General features: G+C 41.0%; 1 protein-coding gene across 1 annotated transcript in view; it reads right to left on the bottom strand.

The window, feature by feature from the left end:
• Positions 1 to 20,984, bottom strand: part of IQCE (IQ motif containing E) — a 48,205-nt gene that overhangs the window by 26,805 nt on the left and 416 nt on the right. Inside the window, exons 2-15 of the mRNA XM_029911312.1 lie at positions 18,004 to 18,051; positions 17,175 to 17,217; positions 15,746 to 15,886; positions 15,133 to 15,267; positions 14,382 to 14,452; positions 13,513 to 13,626; positions 12,809 to 12,856; positions 11,326 to 11,396; positions 10,382 to 10,454; positions 9,859 to 9,908; positions 5,557 to 5,720; positions 4,134 to 4,189; positions 3,539 to 3,747; positions 2,277 to 2,381 (exon numbers count right to left, since the gene is read on the bottom strand). Of these exons, the coding sequence (XP_029767172.1) occupies positions 2,277 to 2,381; positions 3,539 to 3,747; positions 4,134 to 4,189; positions 5,557 to 5,720; positions 9,859 to 9,908; positions 10,382 to 10,454; positions 11,326 to 11,396; positions 12,809 to 12,856; positions 13,513 to 13,626; positions 14,382 to 14,452; positions 15,133 to 15,267; positions 15,746 to 15,886; positions 17,175 to 17,217; positions 18,004 to 18,051 (1,328 nt within the window). The remainder of the gene's footprint in view (positions 1 to 2,276; positions 2,382 to 3,538; positions 3,748 to 4,133; positions 4,190 to 5,556; positions 5,721 to 9,858; positions 9,909 to 10,381; positions 10,455 to 11,325; positions 11,397 to 12,808; positions 12,857 to 13,512; positions 13,627 to 14,381; positions 14,453 to 15,132; positions 15,268 to 15,745; positions 15,887 to 17,174; positions 17,218 to 18,003; positions 18,052 to 20,984) is intronic.

Below are 20,984 nucleotides of genomic sequence, written 5' to 3'. Positions count from 1 at the left end.
GATACTTTTGATGCTATTTTTTATGCCTCTGCACCTGACCCAATAATTCAGTGATTGGCAGATACAAGATTGTGGCAAAATTGTGTGTTTTACTTTGGCTTGATGTTAGTTTCTGATTGATGTAACAGGAACACATTTTTTGCCATGATTGTCTCTCTAATGATCGCTGCTCAGTTCTAAATACTGTAACTCCTCTAGTGGATGGGAAACCACACTGTTAGGAGTCAGGGTGGAAGGGTAAAGTAGAGGATCTACAGCTCTCTCCTCATAAGCAAAAAGGAGGACAAGAAAAGGTCATCCAGACTAGCATACCAGCTTTTCAAGGTTTACTTTAATCTAGGGCTGTCAATTAAACGCAGTTAACTCATGCGATTAACTCAAAAAAATTAATCGAGATTAAAAAAATGAATCATGATTAATCGCACTGTTAAACAATAGAATACCAATTGAAATTTATTACATATTTTGGATGTTTTTCTACATTTTCAAATATATTTATTTCTATTACAGCACAGAATACAAAGTGTACAGTGCTCACTTTATATTATTATTTTTATTATAAATATTTGCACTATAAAAATAATAAACAAAAGAAATCGTATTTTTCAATTCACCTCATACAAGTACTGTAGTGCAATCTCTTTATCATGAAAGTGTAACTTACAAAAGTAGATTTTTTTTGCTACATAATTGCACTCAAAAACAAAACAATGTAAAACTTCAGAGCCTACAAGTCCACTCAGTCCTACTTCTTGTTCAGCCAGTCACTAAGACAAACAAGTTTGTTTATATTTACGGGAGATACTGCTGCCTGTTTCGTACTTACAATGTCACGTGAAAGTGAGAACAGGCATTCGCATGGCACTTTTGTAGCCGGTGTTGCAAGGCATTTACGTGCCAGACATGCTAAACATTCGTATGCCCCTTCATGTTTCGGCCACCATTCCAGAGGACATGCTTCCATACTGATGATGCTCATTAAAAAAAATAATGCATTAATTAAATTTGTGACTGAACTCCTTGGGGGAGAATTGTATGTCTCCTGTTCTGTTTTACCCGCATTTTGCCATACATTTCATGTTATAGCAGTCTCGGATGATGACCCAGCACATGTTTCTTTTAAGAACACTTTCACAGCAGATTTGACAAAACGCAAAGAAGGTACCAATGTGAGATTTCTAAAAATAGCTACAGCACTCGACCCAAGGTTTAAGAATCTGAAGTGACATCCAAAATCTGAGAAGGAAGAGGTGTAGAGCATGCTTTCGGAAGTCTTAAAAGAGCAACACTCTGATGCAGAAACTACAGAACCTGAACCACCAAAAAAGAAAATCAATCTTCTGCTGGTGGCAACTGACTCAGATGATGAAAATGAACATGCGTCGGTCCACTCTGCTTTGGATTGGTATCGAGCAGAACCTGTCATCAGCATGGACGCATGTCCTCTGGAATGGTGCTTGAAGCATGAAGGGACATATGAATCTTTAGCACATCTGGTACGTATCTTGCGATGCCAGCTACAACAGTGCCATGCAAATGCCTGTTCTCACTCTCAGGTGACGTAAACAAGAAGTGGGCAGCATTATCTTCTGCAAATTGTAACCGAACTTGTTTGTCTGAGCGATTGGCTGAACAAGAAGTAAGATTGAGTGGACTTGTAGACTCTAAAGTTTTACATTGTTTTATTTTTGAATGCAGTTTTGTGTTTGTACATAATTCTACATTTGTAAATTCAACTTCCATGATAAAGAGATTGCACTACAGTACTTGTATGAGGTGAATTGAAAAATACTATTTCTTTTGTTTTTTTACAGTGCAAATATTTTTAATCAAAAATAAATATAAAATGAGCACTGTACACTTTGTATTCCGTGTTGTAATGAAATCAATGTATTTGAAAATATAGAAAACATCCAAAAATATTTAAATAAATTGTATTCTATTATTGTTTAACAGCGCAATTAATCGCACAATTAGTTTTTATTAATTGCTTGACAGCCCTACTTTAATCCTACATTTCAGCTCTTCCACCATACTCCTGTCCCCCATCCCTCCAGACACAGAGATATCATTCATACTTCAAATCACCTTCCCCCAAAACTTATTCCAAGATTATCATCATTTAGCCAAAACAGTTCTGCCCAGATACCTCATTTACTCATCGTTCCCCACATTTCATATGACATTCTGCATACTTTGAACCACTTAGTATGAGAACTGTGTCATACTCAACTTTATCAGTCCCTTTCAAAATTGGAAAATGCCTCTCACGGTACCTCAAAGTCTCCTCTTTTTCACTCTTTTCTTTCTCCATCTCCTGCAGCTTTTGCAGTTCCCTCTCCAATTCAGTCTTTGCTTGCTGTAATTGCTTCACCTCTGAACTGTATGAGAATAGGGAATTAAGCTCTAAGGCAATGTTTATATAATTTGCATTTCAGTGCATTAGAAGAATTATTTGTTGCTTACACTTCTAATATTGAATAAAATCTGTTTTGTTTAAACTTGAACAGGAATTTTATATTTTAAATAAGTATATATTTGTCCTTATAACCCACACACTATGGTATACATGGTTTAGATGAAAAAGGACTTTTTGCATGGTATTGATATTAGGTCTTTGTCCATGTGCATCTTTGCACTGAAGGATCATATTAACATACAGGCTGCTCCGTGCACACATCTAAGCACCTGGTAAAGTTAAGCTGTCTCTCCATGCACTGACAAACACAACTACTGTAAGAAATAGCAAAGGAATTCAGCTGCTCAGTTGGAGGATGAATGCCAGAGTATAGCAGAAAATGAGAGGTATGTTTCAGAGGAGAAAATGGTAGATCAGGTCAAAACTTCTGTTGCAAAATTCTCACAGCAAAACTGAAAAAGGTTCGCAAAATGATTTAAAGAAGTAACTATGAAATTTTAGTGTTCTTCAAATGTTATCTTTCCAAAAATTTCATTGGCCTTTAAAATTCTTCAGAAACATGCAGAAGTTTCCATTTTTGATTGTCAATCTTGCCATTCATAAATAGCAACTTTTTACAAAGCTGATATGATAAAGAGTGACTTTTTAAACCTTTTTTGCAAATCCAGCCAAACCCTTTCCAAAACCTCAAATGCTCCAATTTTGTTTAAAATGTGAGAAACTTTTCACATAGCTCCTTTCATGATACAATGTGAAACGCTTCACACCTATGAAAAGACTGTCACAGAGGGCTTGTCTACACTTACCGGAGGATCAACCCTGCGGTGATCGATGCATCAGCGGTCGATTTAGTGGGTCTAGTGAAACCTGCTAAATCGACCGTCGATCGCTGTCCCGTCGACTCCTTTACTTCACCGGATTGAGAAGAGTAAGGTGAGTTAACAGGAGAGTGTCTTCCATCGACGTCGCATAGTGTTGTCCTCGCAGTAAGCAGATCTAAGCTCTGTCGATTTGAGTTATGCTATTCACGTAACTCAAATTGCGTAGCTTAGATTGACTTTTCCCTTTAGTGTAGACAAGGTCAGAGACCGTAACATCCCAGACAATAGTCAGACTTACTATTTACTGGCCAGTTGATTTTGAAGTGCACTCCTATCACCTTTCAGTTTCTTCACCAGCCCTCGGAGATGCTCACATTCTTCAAGGGGGTCAGGTTCTTGAGTGTCTGGCTGATCCAGTTGTACAGAAGCTGAAGGTGGCAGAGCAAGCAATGGTGATGTGCCATTAGCGGATGACTGCAATCTGTTGTTCTCCATCTCATGCACTTCCTAGAGGTTCAGGAGGAAAATTGAAAATTTTCTCTTTCTGCTTCTATAAGATATGGGGAGGAGGGGGACAGAGGGAGGGAAGATCCTCATCTGGTACAAACTGACTTCAATGGAGCCATACTGATTTACACCAGATGAGGATCTGGCCGGGCTAGGAAAGAGGAAAGGAAAGCAGGATCAAAGGGAGATTAATCTTAAAGCCGCAGCTATACAAGATGAGTATGACACAGCAGAAAAGGGAACAGTATAGATAGCTGTTCATATGTATAAGAGAGAGTGCACCAAGCTGATACTTGGAAGGATAAGGCACCATGAACACAGATCAGTGACTTTATGTTTTCTGTTCTACCATTGATAAGACAGGCTATATTATTTCTGTCACTCACTTTTTCCAGTTCTGAAATCCGTCTCATCAGCCTCTGTCTGCTCCACTCATTGTAATCTAAAGAAGGTAACAAGGTTTTAAACAAGAAGCTGGATTGGTGAGACACAAATCCCTAGAAAAAGGAAGCTTGTGTCCATTCAGAAAGTCCACCTCATTGTAGGAGACTGAAAACCAGCTTTAGAGACGGAATGGTCTAGAAATGTTTGACATCCTACTCAAACCATTTCAAATTAGACCATTTAAACCAGTACAGTATATTTTTGGATGATGGAAAACAGGGCTTTATGGGGAATGTCTTGTTCCTCCAGACTCTCTGAATGGATACAAGCATGGGTGTCAAACACATGGCCCCAGGACACTTTCCTCCAGTCTGTAATTCCCTCTGATTTAACAAAGGGGTCTGACCTACAGGTGCCTGCTGTAGCTCAAGGAGACTGGGAGGGAGCTGGAGCAACTGGAATTGAGAAGGGAACTCATGCCTGATTGGGTACCCCACTACCACACACCAGAGCACAGTGTCCCCCCCCCCTTCCCTGATTCCTACTGCCACATAGCCCACAATGTCAAAGAAGGGGTGCTCCTCACTCCCCCTTCAGAGAACAGCACCCAGAGGGGAAATGCCACAAGGGTGTGGGAGGGAAAAGAGAATGAGGAAGACTCCCTAGAGGCAGTGGGGGATTGGATTGTGGGTAAGCAAAAGAGAGAAAACTGACAAATGGGGATGGGAGGTGTGTGAACGGATTGTGGCAGGAATGCATAAAGGGGTAAATTAGGGTTTGTCTACACATACAGCGGTGTAGCTGCACTGCTGTAGCACTTAGTGAATATGCTACCTATGCCAACAGGAGAGCTTCTCCCATTGGTGTAGGTACTCCACCTCCCAAGAGGTGGTAGCTATGTCGACAGAAGAAGCCTTCGTGTCAACATAGCGCTGTCTACACCGAGGTTAGGTTGGTATAACTGTGTCGCTCAGGGATGTGGATTTTCCACACTCCTGAGCAACGTAGTTATACCAACATAAGTCTGTAGTGTAGACCAAGCCTTAGTGCCCAGTAGAAGGACAGTTTCACAAAGGCATTTATTTTTTCAAAACAAAATGTAATTGTCTTCCAGTATGATCTGTAACTTTGCCAGCTACAGAGACACATTCTGCAGTCAGATGAGACAGCAAAATGTGCCCCTTGCTAGTGACTCCTGGCCCACAGACCCTAACTGAAAAGGTAGTTCAGTCCACTCAAGGAGCCAGTTTGATGCTCCTGGAATAATAGTTACAGACTGATTGCTGCCCATTTTCAGGTAACACATTTGCAATGCCTCTAGGAGCTGTATCCATATTGCCATGTTGTCTATGAACTGTGCCTCTCTCCCACCTCCTTTCTGTGTATTTGAAGCCTAGTTCCCTACCTTAACTTTTCAACACATACTTTTTGTTTTGCTGGAAGCAGGGGAACTGCTCAGCACTCGGTCTAGATCTGCTTTCAGGCTCTTATTTTCATCTTGCAGCTCTTTGATGTTCTTGGATAATCGCAGAACAGCAGCATTCAGCACCTTCAGCCGTTTCTGGGATTCTCTGCTCTCTGGAAGGGATCTGTGCTTGGAAAAGGGGACAAGAGCAGGGGTTTAGACTCAAACACAGCACACAGAGGCAATAACTACAAGCAAATGAGAAAACCCCCCACACTCAATAAACAAGCAGATTAGGGTTAGGAGAGGGAAGGGTGCATTTGGGAAGAAGGAGCAATGCATTACAAGTAATTTCTAAGCTAAATTTTCAGACATGTTAGTGCAGCATTCAGTTATCAGATGCTCTTTCTCCTTTGAAGGAAGTCCCCTACCAAGCTTATCTCTCCACTTATAAAGATACACTGGAATCAACACTAGATAAGAAACAGACTTGGAGAATGCAGGCAACCCGAGTGTGGTGGGAACACCAGGAAATAGACAAGTTAGAGACTACAATGTGTTCAGAGCCTCCAGAACTAGATGATGTTGCTGCAGTTTTGCTTTTTAATTATTCTACTGGACATACTGAGGGTAACTCAACTTCCATTAGAAGTGGTTGTAAAGTTTGTTCCTGCTACAGGATTCCTGATAACCTGGAACAACTGCTCTGCAGTGCTATGGGAGAGACCCAGGTTATAGAGCAACCTCCTCCAGCAAACCATGCTGAGAGGCTTAATGAATTGACCAAGCCCTGCCATGGCCAAATGCCAGTCACAATGGCCAATACATAAAACAGTTTGTGAAGAAGCCACACATCTCTGCGCACTGGAACACAGTCTCAATGGCAGCCTACTGGAGAAGAGGAAGACAGTCGTGGATATGGCATACACAGTATGAAAAGCTGGGCTCAATTCACTCTTAAGAGGTCTACGAAGGGAAACAAAGTGAAAACAAACAACCAAACAAGGAAGGGTTTTTTATAGGACTGCCCCAGAAAGAAAAATGGGAAGATGACAGAAATGGTACCCGCATCACTCAATGCCCATTATTTCAGGCAGCTGTCAAGTTAAAATAAACAATCACAGAGTTGCAGATTGTGTGGAATGGACCATACTGAGGAGCTGAAGGTTTTTTAACTTTGGCAGCAAAGGGACATCACACCCTCTGATGCCAGAGCAATTTAGTTATTTTTGGAGAAATGAAAAGATAACTGCCTAGTCCTTTTTATGCATCCTGCTCAACAGAGAGTCAAAATGTACTTTAAAGGTTTATATTGTACACACATAGTTCTAAAAGGCAATGGTATTAAGATTCAGGAAAGGAGAGACTAAACACACTATAACTTAAGTCCGCAACGATCCAGGCAGGCACCTTGCACCATAGTTCTGACCTTCAGCATCATTTGCTATTCCAGTCCTTGGCCTTGTGAGTAAAGACTGCTAGTCATGCAATTGGCAGAGACTGTCCTCACCATTTTTTTTTTTGAGCTATGCACAAATGACGACTAGAAGGAAACCTGATGACTCATTTTCACCTGTAACTTACACTGAATTTGATAGCCTTCAGCACTGAAAGGCAACTTCTTTAACTCACTGCATGCCTGAGCCAAAATAAATGAAATATTTTTAATAGTAACAAACTAAATTCCAGTTTTTAATCCACCACAAATGACAGAACAGGGGAACAGAAGGAATATACAATATTACCCATCCACAGTTCTGGTGGAATTGCACTGATTTTAACAGTTATGCCAGGGATTAAAATGGCCCATTGTGTTTCAGACAGGGAAGCACAAGCACACTCTGAAGTATTGAGATATTATCTTCCATGCTCAGCAGATCATCATCCTTCCTGTCTAACCAGTACTCTGCCCTCATCTTTCAGGAGGCTGGACTAACACTGCCTTGCGCATCTGCACTTACTTTGCTCTCTGAATGTAATTTTACTCCCATGTTACTCACATTCATGATAGAGATTAAATTAAAATCATATTACACTAGATACTTTGAAAGCAACCTTGAGGCACTGCCATATTCCTATCTTCATCCTACTGCACAGACCTTTCTCTATCGTCTTCATGGTAGCTTCCATCACTGCTCCAGAATCTTTATCTTCATGTCTATAATCTCCCTGGATATCATCTGGACAATTTTTAATTTAGAGTTTAAAACTATTTTAAGAATACAGATTCCTCCAAAATATCTCCTTCATCCCACCCCCAATATTCCTCTCCAATATGCCCATGTTGGAGCAACACTCCGGTCAGCCAAGAAGGAGTGGACATCACTTTGGGTAGGGGCCAAAGGGTATTAGGTGCTCACATCCCCCACTCGCAAGCTAATTTGTTGTCTTGATTTTTCCTTTTAATTTTTAATAATGAGACTAACAGCACTATCTATATTTAGGTAAAGTGGAAGCAGTCATTGTGCAAGCTTCCTCAATACCGTTTAGCAATTAACCTCAAGCATGACCTACAACCCCCCCACTATTCTAATCCTATTTTTATAACCCTGCTATTATAATCCTGATGATTATAGGATTATAATCCAGTTCTGCTGATTCTTAGTTTAGAGGGCAGGTATATCATACTGGTACTTTTATTTATTGTAATTAGAGATGTGCCTGAGCTGCAAAGTTGGGATTTTCCCCAAATGCTTGGCCCAGAACTTTGGTTCTGATCAATGGTTAATTTTAATGCTGTAATATTTCTTATTAAAGTTCTCCAACTGCCTGTGTGCCTTTGGTTGGGCAGGTGACACACTATAAAGTTATTAATATTTTATATTTTCCCTTTGTGTTTTATTTTTAGACTCACTACAGCATGTTTTGCCCAGCATGCATCTCCTCTTGATCCCTGGTCCATCAGGGACAAGCATTAGTAAACTGGCCTAAGGGTATGTCTACACCGCAATCAGGAGGTGTAACTGTAGATCATGTAAGCATATCTGAGCTACCTTTGATCTATGTACCTGTCCTAGATCAAAGCTAACTCAAGTGACAGTAGCAGTGTATCTGCAGCAGCAGTGGCAGCAGCACAGACTAGCTTCCTGACCCTGGGAACATACCTGAGCGGCTAGCCCAGGGGTAGGCAACCTATGGCACGCGTGCCGAAGGCGGCACACGAGCTGATTTTCAGTGGCACTCACACTGCCCGGGTCCTGGCCACCAGTCCGGGGGGGCTCTGCATTTTAATTTAATTTTAAATGAAGCTTCTTACACATTTTAAAAACCTTATTTACTTTACATACAACAATAGTTAAGCTATATATTGCAGATTTATAGAAAGAGACCTTCTAAAAACGTTAAAATGTATTACTGGCACGCAAAACCTTAAATTAGAGTGAATAAATGAAGACTCGGCACACTGGTTCTGAAAGGTTGCCGACCCTGGGCTAGCCCGTGTTCATGCCCATGCTAGCTTGTGCTCATGCTGCTGCGGCTTCACAGCTATTGTTACTCAAGCTAGCTTTGATCTCTAGCTAAAGCAAAGCTAGCCTGGGTATGCCTACATGAGCAGCAACCACACAACCAGACATATCTTCAGAGACACTGCCCTGACTATGTCTCACTCTCACGACATCCTAACACCTCCTAACTGCTACCATTAATCTGTCTCAGTCACACTGTGGACCAATGCCCCTGCGCTACAGGATTATTTTCACACCAAAGCACTTTCTTTATTTGCAGCACACATTCTAGAGCAGTCTACATAAGTGACTTAAATGTGCATAAATCAAATATCCAACAATCTCTATCCATATAATGTTGCCAGGAGAAGCAGTTCAATTTTTGGGGTAAAGACATGGATTTTCTTTTATGGGGAATAAATGCTAGAAATGCTTTTTTGAGCTTTCAATTGCTCTGCTTTAAAATGTTTTGCTTCATTTTCAAACAGCTTTAATATTTGGTTTCCCTGTAAAGTAAAATGTATTTCTTTGTTCTGTTTGACAATGAGAGTGTTCTTTTGATTTAGTGTCTCTTTAGGGAGATCCTGTTTTGGTGATACAGGATGGGAATTTAAAACTCTAATTGAGGTAGATGCCTTTTGTTTTCCTCATTAAAAGCCCATCAATTCAGAGTGACAGATCTACTGTGGAAGCAACATGGGCATGACACGCACGCTGTGACGTCAACAGAGGTAGTGTGGAAAAGCAAATCCACCAGTATCTAAGTTATGAGACAAACAACAATTTACATGCAATTGTTTTCCATCACTTAGTATAGTATACAAAGTATATACCAAAAACATATACATGCACACGTCCCAGAAGAAATAAACATACTTTTTCCCCACAGCCTCAGATTTTGCCAGCAGGGTTTGGAGACGATGAATCTGAAGTATAAAAGATAGATTGCCTTAACGGACATACATAGCTGGCACAGAAAAGACCTAACTGTTGGAAAGCTCAGAATGCTAATCTACTATGCAGTGTCTGGTAAGTGAAAATAGAAGTGAGATCCTTGTGGCATTAGCACAAGTAACAATGCCATGGCCAAAAATGAGAGTATGGTCCTACTGGCATTAATATGGATGCTGTGCTCGGAGCTGTACACTGTATTAGTTTCATTACTTGCCTTGTTTAATTAAAAATAGGTTTTCTGCTTTACATCAAGGCTTTTACAAGTACACCTAGTTGGTGCTTTTAAATATATACAAAACACACACGTGTCTACTTGACTTGCACACACAGACAGGTGCAGCTGGGCTCTAGGAAACAAGTGTAAAACTGTTCAGGGTTTCTACCTAGAATCTATAATTGAACCTCTCCTCCCTGTTTACACGGGCAGGGGTCTCACCAGATGTACCTCCTCATAGTAGGTCTCCATAGCAATCCTCATCTCTTCCAAATTAGTGGTCTTCACATCTGTCTGGAATTTACTGAAAATGGAAGAATACAACAGTAACCTCAGGAGATCTGATAAGGAAGGAATGACCATTAATGGTTTAAAATATCTGGGAAGGGTATGGCGAGAGTCACATGTGGTTATTGTAGTAAGATGAGGCCCTGAAACATAAACTCTTGTGTCAGAAGCCTAGACTGAGGCCTGAAGCCTGAACCAAAGTACTTCCAGGCATTGCTAAGCAAAAGCTGGGCTGTGAGCCAGAGGCAGGCCTCCCTCACAGAAGTGGCGAGAAGAGGAACTTGTGCCAAGATGACATCAGGACACTCCACAGACATAACAAGGAACAGGCAGGTGCATCTTAAAGACAGGACAGCATGATGGATAGCGCCCTAATGAGCCAAGAGGCTGTACTTCAATATGTCAGTAGGGATGAGTAATCTGTCCTGTAACTGTATAAAAGTAGGTCCCGGAGTGCGCATCTTTGTCTGGCCTAGGGGGCAGTGGAAAGTCCCGCCACTGACTGAGCCGGTCCATTGCCAGGGGCACAAATTCGTAGTATGTCTTGTAGAGTCTACGGGAAACAATTACTGTGCTTCGTTTGACAATAAACCTGGCTCAGGTTCCTTCGTACCTTACTAGAGTCTGTGGTCATTGGGGGTTCTCTCGGGGTTTGCTATGTCAGCTATCTGCGCAGAGCTGGGGCAGCACACAGAGGGAACACGCACACAGCCGACTGTTATCATCATCGAACAAGAGCAGAGCACCACACAGGTAGCTACTGACAACAGTTATGACTTAATTCATCTTTCCCAAGGAGTCAGAGAATCTAACTCCATAAGAAAATGGATGTCCAATTCCCTCCCCCCTCTTGTCCTATATATTTCCTTGCCCCAAAAGAGCCATACTTGATAGTGTTGTCTTTCTCTTTGCATTGCTGTTCCAGCTTGAGAATCTTCTGCTTCAGCCCATTGATTACCTACCGAAAGGAAAGAACACGGCTCATCAGTTCTAGAGAAATCTCAGAATCTCCAGTCAGAATTCCTGTTTCTCAGGAATCCCACTTCATCTTTCTAAATCCATCTAATCAGAAATATTTAGCCATATGTGTAACAGGACAAACAAACTGTAAGCATTACTGCTATCCTTAGAGGGAGAGAGTTAAACCAGATGCCTAATAAACAGCTAGTTTAAATATAACCACATTAAGAGCTGAGTGCAAACACTACTAATACATAAGCATACAATCATAGAAATGTAAGGTTGGAAAGGACCTCAAGAGGTCATCTAGTCCATCCCCATGCTGAGGCAGGACCAAACATATATAGACCACCCTGACAGGTGTTTGTCTTACCTGTTCTTAAAAACCTCCGATGATGGGGATTCCACAACATCCCTTGGTAACCTATTCCAGTGTTTAACTATCCTTATAGTTAGGAAGTTTTTCTTAATATCTAACCTAAATCTCCCTTGTTGCAGATTAAGCCCATTACTTCTTGTCCTACCTTCAGTGGACAAGAAGAATAATTAATCACCATCCTCTTTCTAACAGCCCTTTCTAACAGCCCATATTTGAAGACTGTTATCAGGTCACCTCTCAGTTTTCTTTTCTCAAGACTAAACATGCCCAGTTTTTTTAACCTTTCCTCAAAGGTCAGGTTGTCTAAACCTTTTATTATTTTTGTTGTTCTCCTCTAGACTGTCTCCAGTTTGTCCACATCCTTCTTAATGTGTGGCACCCAAAACGGGATCCAATACTCCAGCTGAGGTCCACCAGTACTGAATAGAGTAGAACAATTACCGTCCATGTCTTACACACAACTCTCCAGTTTATATGCCCCAGAATGATCTCAGCCTTTTTGGCAATTGTATCACATTGTTTGCTCATCTTCAATTTGTGATCCTCTATAACCACCGGATATTTTTGCAGTACTGCCGCTTGGCCAGTTATGTTCCATTTTGAAGTTGTGCATTTGAATTTTCCTTCCTAAAGGTAGCACTGTGCACTTGTCTTTATTGAATTTCACATAGCATGTAGTCACTAAATAAAAACATAAACTTTGATAATCGCATCCATTCACTATTAGGGGGTGTGGGAAAAGAGGTAGAGAGTGCAAATGTACATCTACTCTGTTAAATTCAGGGCTATGAATAAGCTGATGTATTGATGCAAACACATTCCTCCTGAGAATGAGAAAAGGCACTTTGAATTGCTGTTAATTCTAGACCTTTGTTACAGGTCTTATATCTGGCAATAATGAAGACATCACTTATATGATTGCCTAATTAAACTGTATGCTCTCCTCCTGTATCTTGGATATTCTTCTATCAGTAAGCGTTCAGCTGGAAAGGAGAAAAATCATATTTGAAAGTGCAGGTGAAGAAAATTACCCATCTAGTATCGTTCTTCTCTGCCAAAGTCTGGGCAAAATCAGAGCCCTGCAACAGAAGACAACAAAATCAACTTAGTTTTGTTAAATTCTCTTCAGCTTCCTCCCTGCAGGTTTTCCTCCTAGCCTCCAGCCCAGGAACATGTTCTTACACTTATCTAAGGATTTTCTGTGCCATCCATTACAATAGTGACTAAGAATTTCTCTTCCAGGCTCACTGGTCTTACAATAGGGTTTTCCTTCTGCTCTACAGGTGAGGAGTCAGGACCATAACATATAAGTTGTCCTTGAATTGAATTTTGTGCTTCCAGTTAACGGATAGACTGGAAAGGCAAACTTGGATACACAGAACAGAAATCATCTGGTATCAGCTGTATCTCTGTCTTAGGCAAGCTCGCCATTACTACAATTGAGATATTCAGAATAGAGAAATGATGAGTGCAGGGGCAGGCCTGATTTAATATTACCTCCTGTGCTCTCCTACCACACTTACCTTGAAAGTTCTTAGAAACCATATTCAAGTTGGAACCATCATGTTACAGACTGTTCATGTCTGAGACATGAGTTTCCCTTACTGACTCGGAACAGGCTGACCTTTCAGTTTGACACTAAAAATTCAAAAACAACACCTTCACTATCTTGCACTAATACTGTAAACTAACATCCTGCTGTCAGCTATGCTACTGGGAAGGTTACAAGACTCACCCTGGAAGGATCCAACAGCTGCTCAATTTGTCGATCCTTCCTGTTATTCTCCTTCTCCAGTCGTCGGATCTTTGTTTTCATCCGATCCCCCTCACTTTTCTGAACCTGTATTGTCTAAAATGGAACAAAAAGATAACAAGTTCATCTTCAAATTCTGCCCAAGTTCTCCAGGCAGGAGAAAGTCAGAGGCACATTGTGAGCTTTTACAATTAACTCACTCTTGGACACCAAGAGCAACCCAATTAAAATAGCTAGCACTAATGATGAAGGAAAAGCAAGAAGAGGATCATCACTTTGGATTAGGACTGATTAAGGGGGGAAGTTGCAGGGTATGGAGAAGAGGGGGAAAAAAGAGACTTCAGTGGCAGGGCAACTTTACTGGAGCCACTGGACCAGCCAAGATGATTGTCTACAGGTACCTCCATCTCAGCTCCTCCCTCTAACCAAGAGCCTGGCTCAGCTTTGCCCAGGAGTCAAGCCCAACATCCGTCTTCATGTACACATAGACCCAACTGGCTGACTTTTAATCATTAAAAGAATAATCAGGGGCTGCTATGGAAATTCAAGTGGCAAAGGAACCAACCCCAATCAACCTTTTCAAAGTCCAGGTAGGGGTTTGTTCAAGTCTTTTGGGTATACTTCATGGCCCTCCCACATCTAGAAGAACTGACTGTCACACCATTAGTAAAATGAAATATCTTTAAATAGGCATCGTTTCAGTTCAGTCCATACATTACTGAAGTGAAGAAGCTCGGTGGCTCTTCCAGGTATAGGCACCAGACCCTGCTGATCTGGTCAGGGCTGGGTACCCACAGATGGATGAGGCAGCACATAGGACTTTTTCTATTCAAGTAGCAAAGCAACCGTACCTTCTTCAGTTCAATAATCTCATCATACATATCTTCCTTTTCTTTGTAGTCAGGTGTTCCAGGGATGTAGCCTACAGAAAGAAAGTCAATAAAAAAAATTAATTGAAAATAGAAAGAGTTTCAGCTGCTGCAGCTGCACCTGAAACCCCTGTCAGATTTTGGGGGCAATTTTTTCTTTAAACAACAACAAACCTCTCTCCCCACAGTTGTTGTATGAAAGATCCACACAAAAACAAGACAAACTAAAGGACCATATAATGGAAAATACTGAAACCAACAACTGACAAAAGCCACACAATACTTTGGAAAAAAATAGAAAAATGTGTAACTTTTCTAGACTCGTAAGTTATAGGAATCTTAGGTGTTACTTGTAACAAAATTTTCAGACAGAAGTTTGATTTTTAAATGTATAATTTACTGCTAAAGGGAGAAAAAGCAATATTCAAGTGTGCGTGTTCCTTTTGATTTTCTCATACAATCGAACTGATTTTTACACAGTAACATAATGTATCACAAACACTTTATAGAGAGAAGTAACAAAGGGAGTCAATACTTTACACAGAATTTCAGGTAGGCAGCTGTCTTATGTACTTAAGTAGCTAGAAATAAGGAGAGTGAGCACCATGGGACCAGCCAGCTCACAGAGAACCACCTTTTGAGAGTTTGTTCTATGGGTTAGAACTAGAGGAGCTGCTGCCTTACCGAAGCAAGGACCTTAAACAAAACGATGTTGCCTAATTTCTGAGCTCACCATTGCTAGAAGAACGAGCATGCTTTGGCTTTTTCATGCCTAGAGCTTCCTTTAGATATTCTGGAGTGCTGCTGGAAAGGTTAGTTCGTGCATGTGCCACATCAAAGTCTGATTTCAGGGCCTGGCTCATACCTGCTAGTAATGAGAAAAAACAACAACAGATAACTATACATTTAATTCACCCTGTGTGAATGCAACAGCAAAGCCCAGAACATCTCTGGCTGCCTCTACGAACCCCCACTAGAAACAAGTATATCCAAATAGTGTCAAGAATTATGCAAGTAAAATTCATTCCTAACAAACGAACCAGACACCAGCAAAGTAAATTCCAGCTAGGCATCTAATCAAGGACAAATTTCTGTTTGGAGGCATCCCAGAGCCTATAGGTACTCAACACGGAAGATAAAGTTATGCAAATATTGATCAACCAACAAAAACGGTCTTAAGCAAACTTTTAAATGTAAAACATTATGGTGGACCAAATGCAACCCTGGAGTAAACAAGATTAATTTATACTGGACTGAATGGAAGCTGAACCCACTTAAATCAGGACTGCATTATAAACCCTATGAAATTTCACTTGCAGATGTGGATGGAGTTACTACACTGATACCTTGCTTCAGAGATCCTAGCCACATCTGCCTTGGTGTTTTAGCCATTGGGTTTTCATGGTGTATGATCCCTGTTCCCTTCAAGGACCTCCAAACTGCAGCCTTTTTAGGATACAGGTATGTGCTGGAGATATATGGAGATTCTAAGGCAAGAGAAAATATTTCACAGCATTATTACAGTTGATGTCACAAAACAATTTTCTCCTTCTTGAACATAATCCCTGATACAGTCTTACAAATGATCAAAATACATTTTATAACACCTTAAATGCTTAGCTCTTAAAAACAACAACAAAAGGCAAGTGGAACATAGCTACATCAAAATAAGAAAAAAGTCCGCCTTCCAGAAATAGTTGCTACAGAGAAGAGGAATAATCACATGACTTAATATATACCGACATATTTGTGTGTACACTTTAAACACATCTATGCACCCATAAGAAATATACACACACCTAAATTAATACATTGAAATGATCTATTAAGAAGAGAGTATACATATATGCTCTACCTACACAAAAGATACCGTATGCCTCAACAGAAGAGAGCACTTTTACGTGTGCAAGTTTGTCATAGCCTTTATGACATCAATAAAAGCATAGTCAAAAGTGATGTCACAAAGGCCATGACAGAAATAAAAGTGCTATTTTTAAGACAAAATTGATCATGTAGTCATAGGTAGTTCAGAAAGAAGAAGGTGTTTGTAGGTACAAAGAAAGGGAAGCACCTAATCAAAACTTAGCAAGTTAGAAAAAGTCCACTGTTTAGAAATATTATATACTATTTATAAAACACATAAACATCAGGTATGAAATACAAATTCCCAGAAGATAAATTGAATATTAGACAGTTTACTGAGAATGGACTTAAAAAATAAAAAAAAGGTTTTATCTGCAGTTTATAGATATTAAGGATTCCATGACAACAGGGGGCAATTTCCTTAACCATAGAATTATAGTGCTAAATGAAAAATGGAATGGCTTAAATCCTTCTGTAGCCTCCATGACTCAGATACTCTGCAACCCACTAGGTCCACTGGATGTTAGGATGCACTGCTTCAGTACTTCTAGACCCCAAAACTTTGGATCTCTTTCTGCCCAGGTACAGCAAAGGACACAGCATTTCTTCAAGGAAATAAAAGGCAAACAGTGATTTTATCTGCAAACTGTTTGCCACCACAAGGGAAAAGTGCATTACTACTCAGTTAGTGCACAGCACAAGAATCTCCAGAAAACTGTAAACTGCAGTCCAACTCCTAGAAAAGTCAAATGTCTCTTGTTATAGGATATAACACTCAGCTGGGAAGGCTTCGCATTCCATAGAGAATCACAGATGTTCTTATTTGGGGCATCTCTTCAAGGTGTTGTGTCCCATGGAGATCAATCTCATTCAGGACAAAGAAGACAGAAGAAAAATTTTGGTAACACTTACTTGGTGACTTTGGGGGTTTATGAGAAGTTTTCTTCTTCCGTTTCTGGAAGAAAAAGAAAAATAGGCTTTCTGTATTCAAACTCTCCCATTCCTAAAACACCTCAGCAAGTAATCTGAAAAAAAGAAACTGCAGCCACTTCTAATGGGGAATCAGCAGAGATCTAATAAAACAATATTAACTCGTCTAAGAAACAGGACTGTAGTGCATGACTACACGTAGAACAAAAGGGATTCAACATAGCTATCCCAACTGGTCTAGTTTTACCAACGTTCAAATGCCACTGTAGCAGGCTACAGCAAATGAATGAAAATAAATGGACGCCAAAACAAAGCAACCCACCACAATTAAGGTGCTGCCCCACAATGGTGCATGCTACAAAGCCAAAGCTACCTATTTTTGCTCATTTATTGAACAACTCTGTGAGGTTTACCTGTCCATCTTAAATATGGGAATCAGCAAGTCCTTAGAGGTGCAGGATTATTACAGGGCAGAGAATGAAGCTTACAATTCCCTAAAAGATGGAAGAACCCTTACTTGTTCAATTCAACTAGAGCGTACTAGACAGACAACTTAGGGTCCCTTAACTTGATGGTATTTGTAAATGACATTCAGGGAATTTCTCAAGTGTCTCAGACCAAGCATGAGAATTTTGAAATTATTGGAGCCCCCACATGTCAAATTCTTTGTTGGAACAATATAGTTAGCTCTACTTTCTAAAGTATCTATCAATAATCAGTAGACATAACTGGGATATGCTGTGTGGGGTACAAGCAGATTCTGAGAAGTTTTTCAAGTGTTTACAAAAAGCACATTGATGATAAAACTCACCATCTCTGTGTCAGATTCGTAGGTTACAGCAGACAGACTGTCATCTCCCTGGGGAGTAGATATGTACAGTATAACCTTTTCTGCTCTCTAGATGGTTGCTTAATATATAGATCACCAGAACTTAAATAATACCCATTTTTTTATAACAATCACTGCAGTAAATTCAACTGTGTACTCTGTCACTGCATTTACAAAGAGATAGTGTAGTTGGGAAAAATTTCCTAAAGAGGAAGCCTCTGCAAGATCTGACCCTAAAAAGTTGAAAACCTGGGCTACAGCAACCTGGACTGCTTATTCACAATATCAGACAGTATCAGTAGGTGTAGAATGAAAAATCACTGCAGAGTGATAAATCAATTTCAGAAAAGGTAGTAACATAAGAATTACATAGAAAGTAAATCACAAATGTCCATGGAAACCCTAACATTTTCCTAAGCTTGTAATAAAAATCTCACTTCTCATTAAATAACATTTCTATTATTATTTTTAAATCATCACTATCTTTTCTCTGACAGCGAGTGACAATGCTGGGTGGGATGGTCAGAGCAGTTGGCAGGAAGGCCAACTTCATATCTTCATGCCCCCTTTTCAGTGCCTTTAGTCTAATAAAAGAGTATGATGTTCCTGTAAGCCTCTCTCTCAAGTAACTCTGCATTTAATAAGTAGTAACTATTTTTCAGTGTTCGTTAATATTCTAGATGCAATATGACCAGAGATGCTCATATTAACCTTAACACTCTCCCACTTACAGGCTCTCCAAAGAGTACTGGGTGGCTAATTAGTCCAGTATTAATACCTTAGCACTTATACACTGCTTCACATTTTCCATTGCAACATTAAGCAACCATTAAGCCCTGAGAGGGAAGTATCACCATCCTCATTTTAAAGACAAGGAACCAGAAGCATAGCAAAGTTCAGTGATTTGACCAGGGTTAGACAGTGAGTCAGTGAAAGAGTCAGCATTGGAATTCAGAGAGAAAGGATTGTCCAGTGGTTAGGGCACTTACAAGACCCGTGTTCAGTTCCCCACTCTGCCACAGATTTCCCATGTGACCTTAGGCAAGTCACTTCGCCTCTGTGCCTCAGCTTCCCTTCTATAAAATGAGGATAAGAGCACTTCCCTACCTCGCTGGGTGTTGTGAGGATAAACACACTAAAGACTGTGAGACACTAAACACTGTGATGGGGGCCATACAAGTATCTAAGATAGGTAGATGGACAGGTTTCCCCATGTTTATCCCTTCAGATCACAGTACCTGAAAATAGCTATTGGTTTAACATTGCGCCAACACAGAAGAGTACGATCTCTTCATACTGAGCCAACGGACGATCTTTGCCTACTTGTCATACACGAGCATATCCAGGAAAGTTTGGAAAATTTCAATTTCATATGATTTTCATGTTATGTTGCCCTTGCAGAAAGGACCATGCAATTCATTTCCGCTTGCTGCTGGCTTCACTGGCGCTTACAGATGCAGCTCTGTTCCTAGGCAAGATCCAGATCTAGCTCATTGTGAGAAGCAGGCGAAGAGGTAAAGCAGATTTTAAAGTGTTGGCTGACAGGAAAGAAGGCAGCATAGAAAATATTAAGAACAGATAAAGCAGCTTTTCGGCCTGGCTGAGTGCAGGTAGGCATACATTCCATACACTATGCCATACGGTTTTTAATTTCCTGGGTCAATGTTCATAGCAGCATACTGACACAGGTTATTTTTGTTATTCTTGGAGCATTTTATCACACTGCTGGATATCACTATGAAACTCCATCGGCTATGTTAGCAATTAGATAGGGAACAGCAGAAACGAGAATGGATAAACGACAGAGGGTGAGAAGCAAAAGTAACTAATGTGCATATAAATCTTCAATGGATAGAATCTCCTACTCCGGAAAACCTGCATCTCCTTCTCTCCTTGAGGAGGTTAAACAAAAGGGACAGATAGAAAGACTGTGCCAGACAATAATAGAATAGTATGGCTTTCAGCAGATGAACTCAAGAAGTCTAGTGCAATGGAGGTGACAAGGAAGTAATTTTACAGATGAGGACACTAAAGCACAGACAGGGGAAGAGTCCTTCCCAAGGTCAAGAATGAGCTGGTGGCAACAAGGGCATTAGCATCCAGGAGCCCTTACACCCAGTCCTGGAAAGAGTTTTACCACATATTTGCGCATCCAACACTTCACAACATTTTGACTGAACTGCCACAGGTTTCAAACCCTCGTTATATGGCATCTTCACGGCATGTGCAAACCTCGCTACAGTGTGAGGAGGCATAGACACCAAGCTGCTGAGAAATATTGTATCAAGAGAAGTCAAACCACAGTGTCAGTGCATGACACTATCACCACATCCATTTAGAAAAAAAACTTAACCCCGTCTCTTGTCAGAGGGGAAGAAAGAGCACAATATCACTGGAGTCTTCTCAAGAGGTGCTCAGAAACTATGGTGATGGATGCCAAAATAGGAACTGAGCTAGATAGTTCCTTATCACACTCCATGATGTCAAAGCCCCTTGGTGTCACCACAGCATGCACAATCCCCGGCACATCATACTAAGAATGCATAGTGAGGTGTCATCACTGCAGTGTCCTTATTGACGTGATGATGCCCCACCTTACGTGCTACTGGAGAGAAGGTTGTACTTGCCCCAGGGACGCTAGGGTAGTGGGCATCCCAGTCCTACCCTTCAACTCCCACAGCCTCTCCACACCACACCACACCACACATCTGCCCCAGTCCCATTGTCCCCCATCCCCATCAGTCTTGGTCCTGTCCCTGGTCCCAATGTCCCCCTCCCCATCTGCCCTGGTCCCAGTCCCAATGTCCCCTGCCCTGGTCCCTCTACCTCCTCCCCATCTCCCTCGGTCCCAGTCCCACTGCCCCCTCTCCCCATCTCCCCCGGTCCAGGTCCCACTGACCTCCCCTCATCTCCCCTGGTCCCGGTCCCACTGCCCCCTCTCCCCATCTCCCCCGGTCCCACTG

Source organism: Terrapene carolina, unplaced genomic scaffold (assembly GCF_002925995.2).
Source record: "Terrapene carolina triunguis isolate 2854851 unplaced genomic scaffold, T_m_triunguis-2.0 Scaffold93, whole genome shotgun sequence".
Taxonomy (NCBI): Eukaryota; Metazoa; Chordata; order Testudines; family Emydidae; genus Terrapene; species Terrapene triunguis.
Note: the sequence above shows the minus strand (reverse complement) of the source record. Positions and strands in the feature narration are given on the sequence as shown.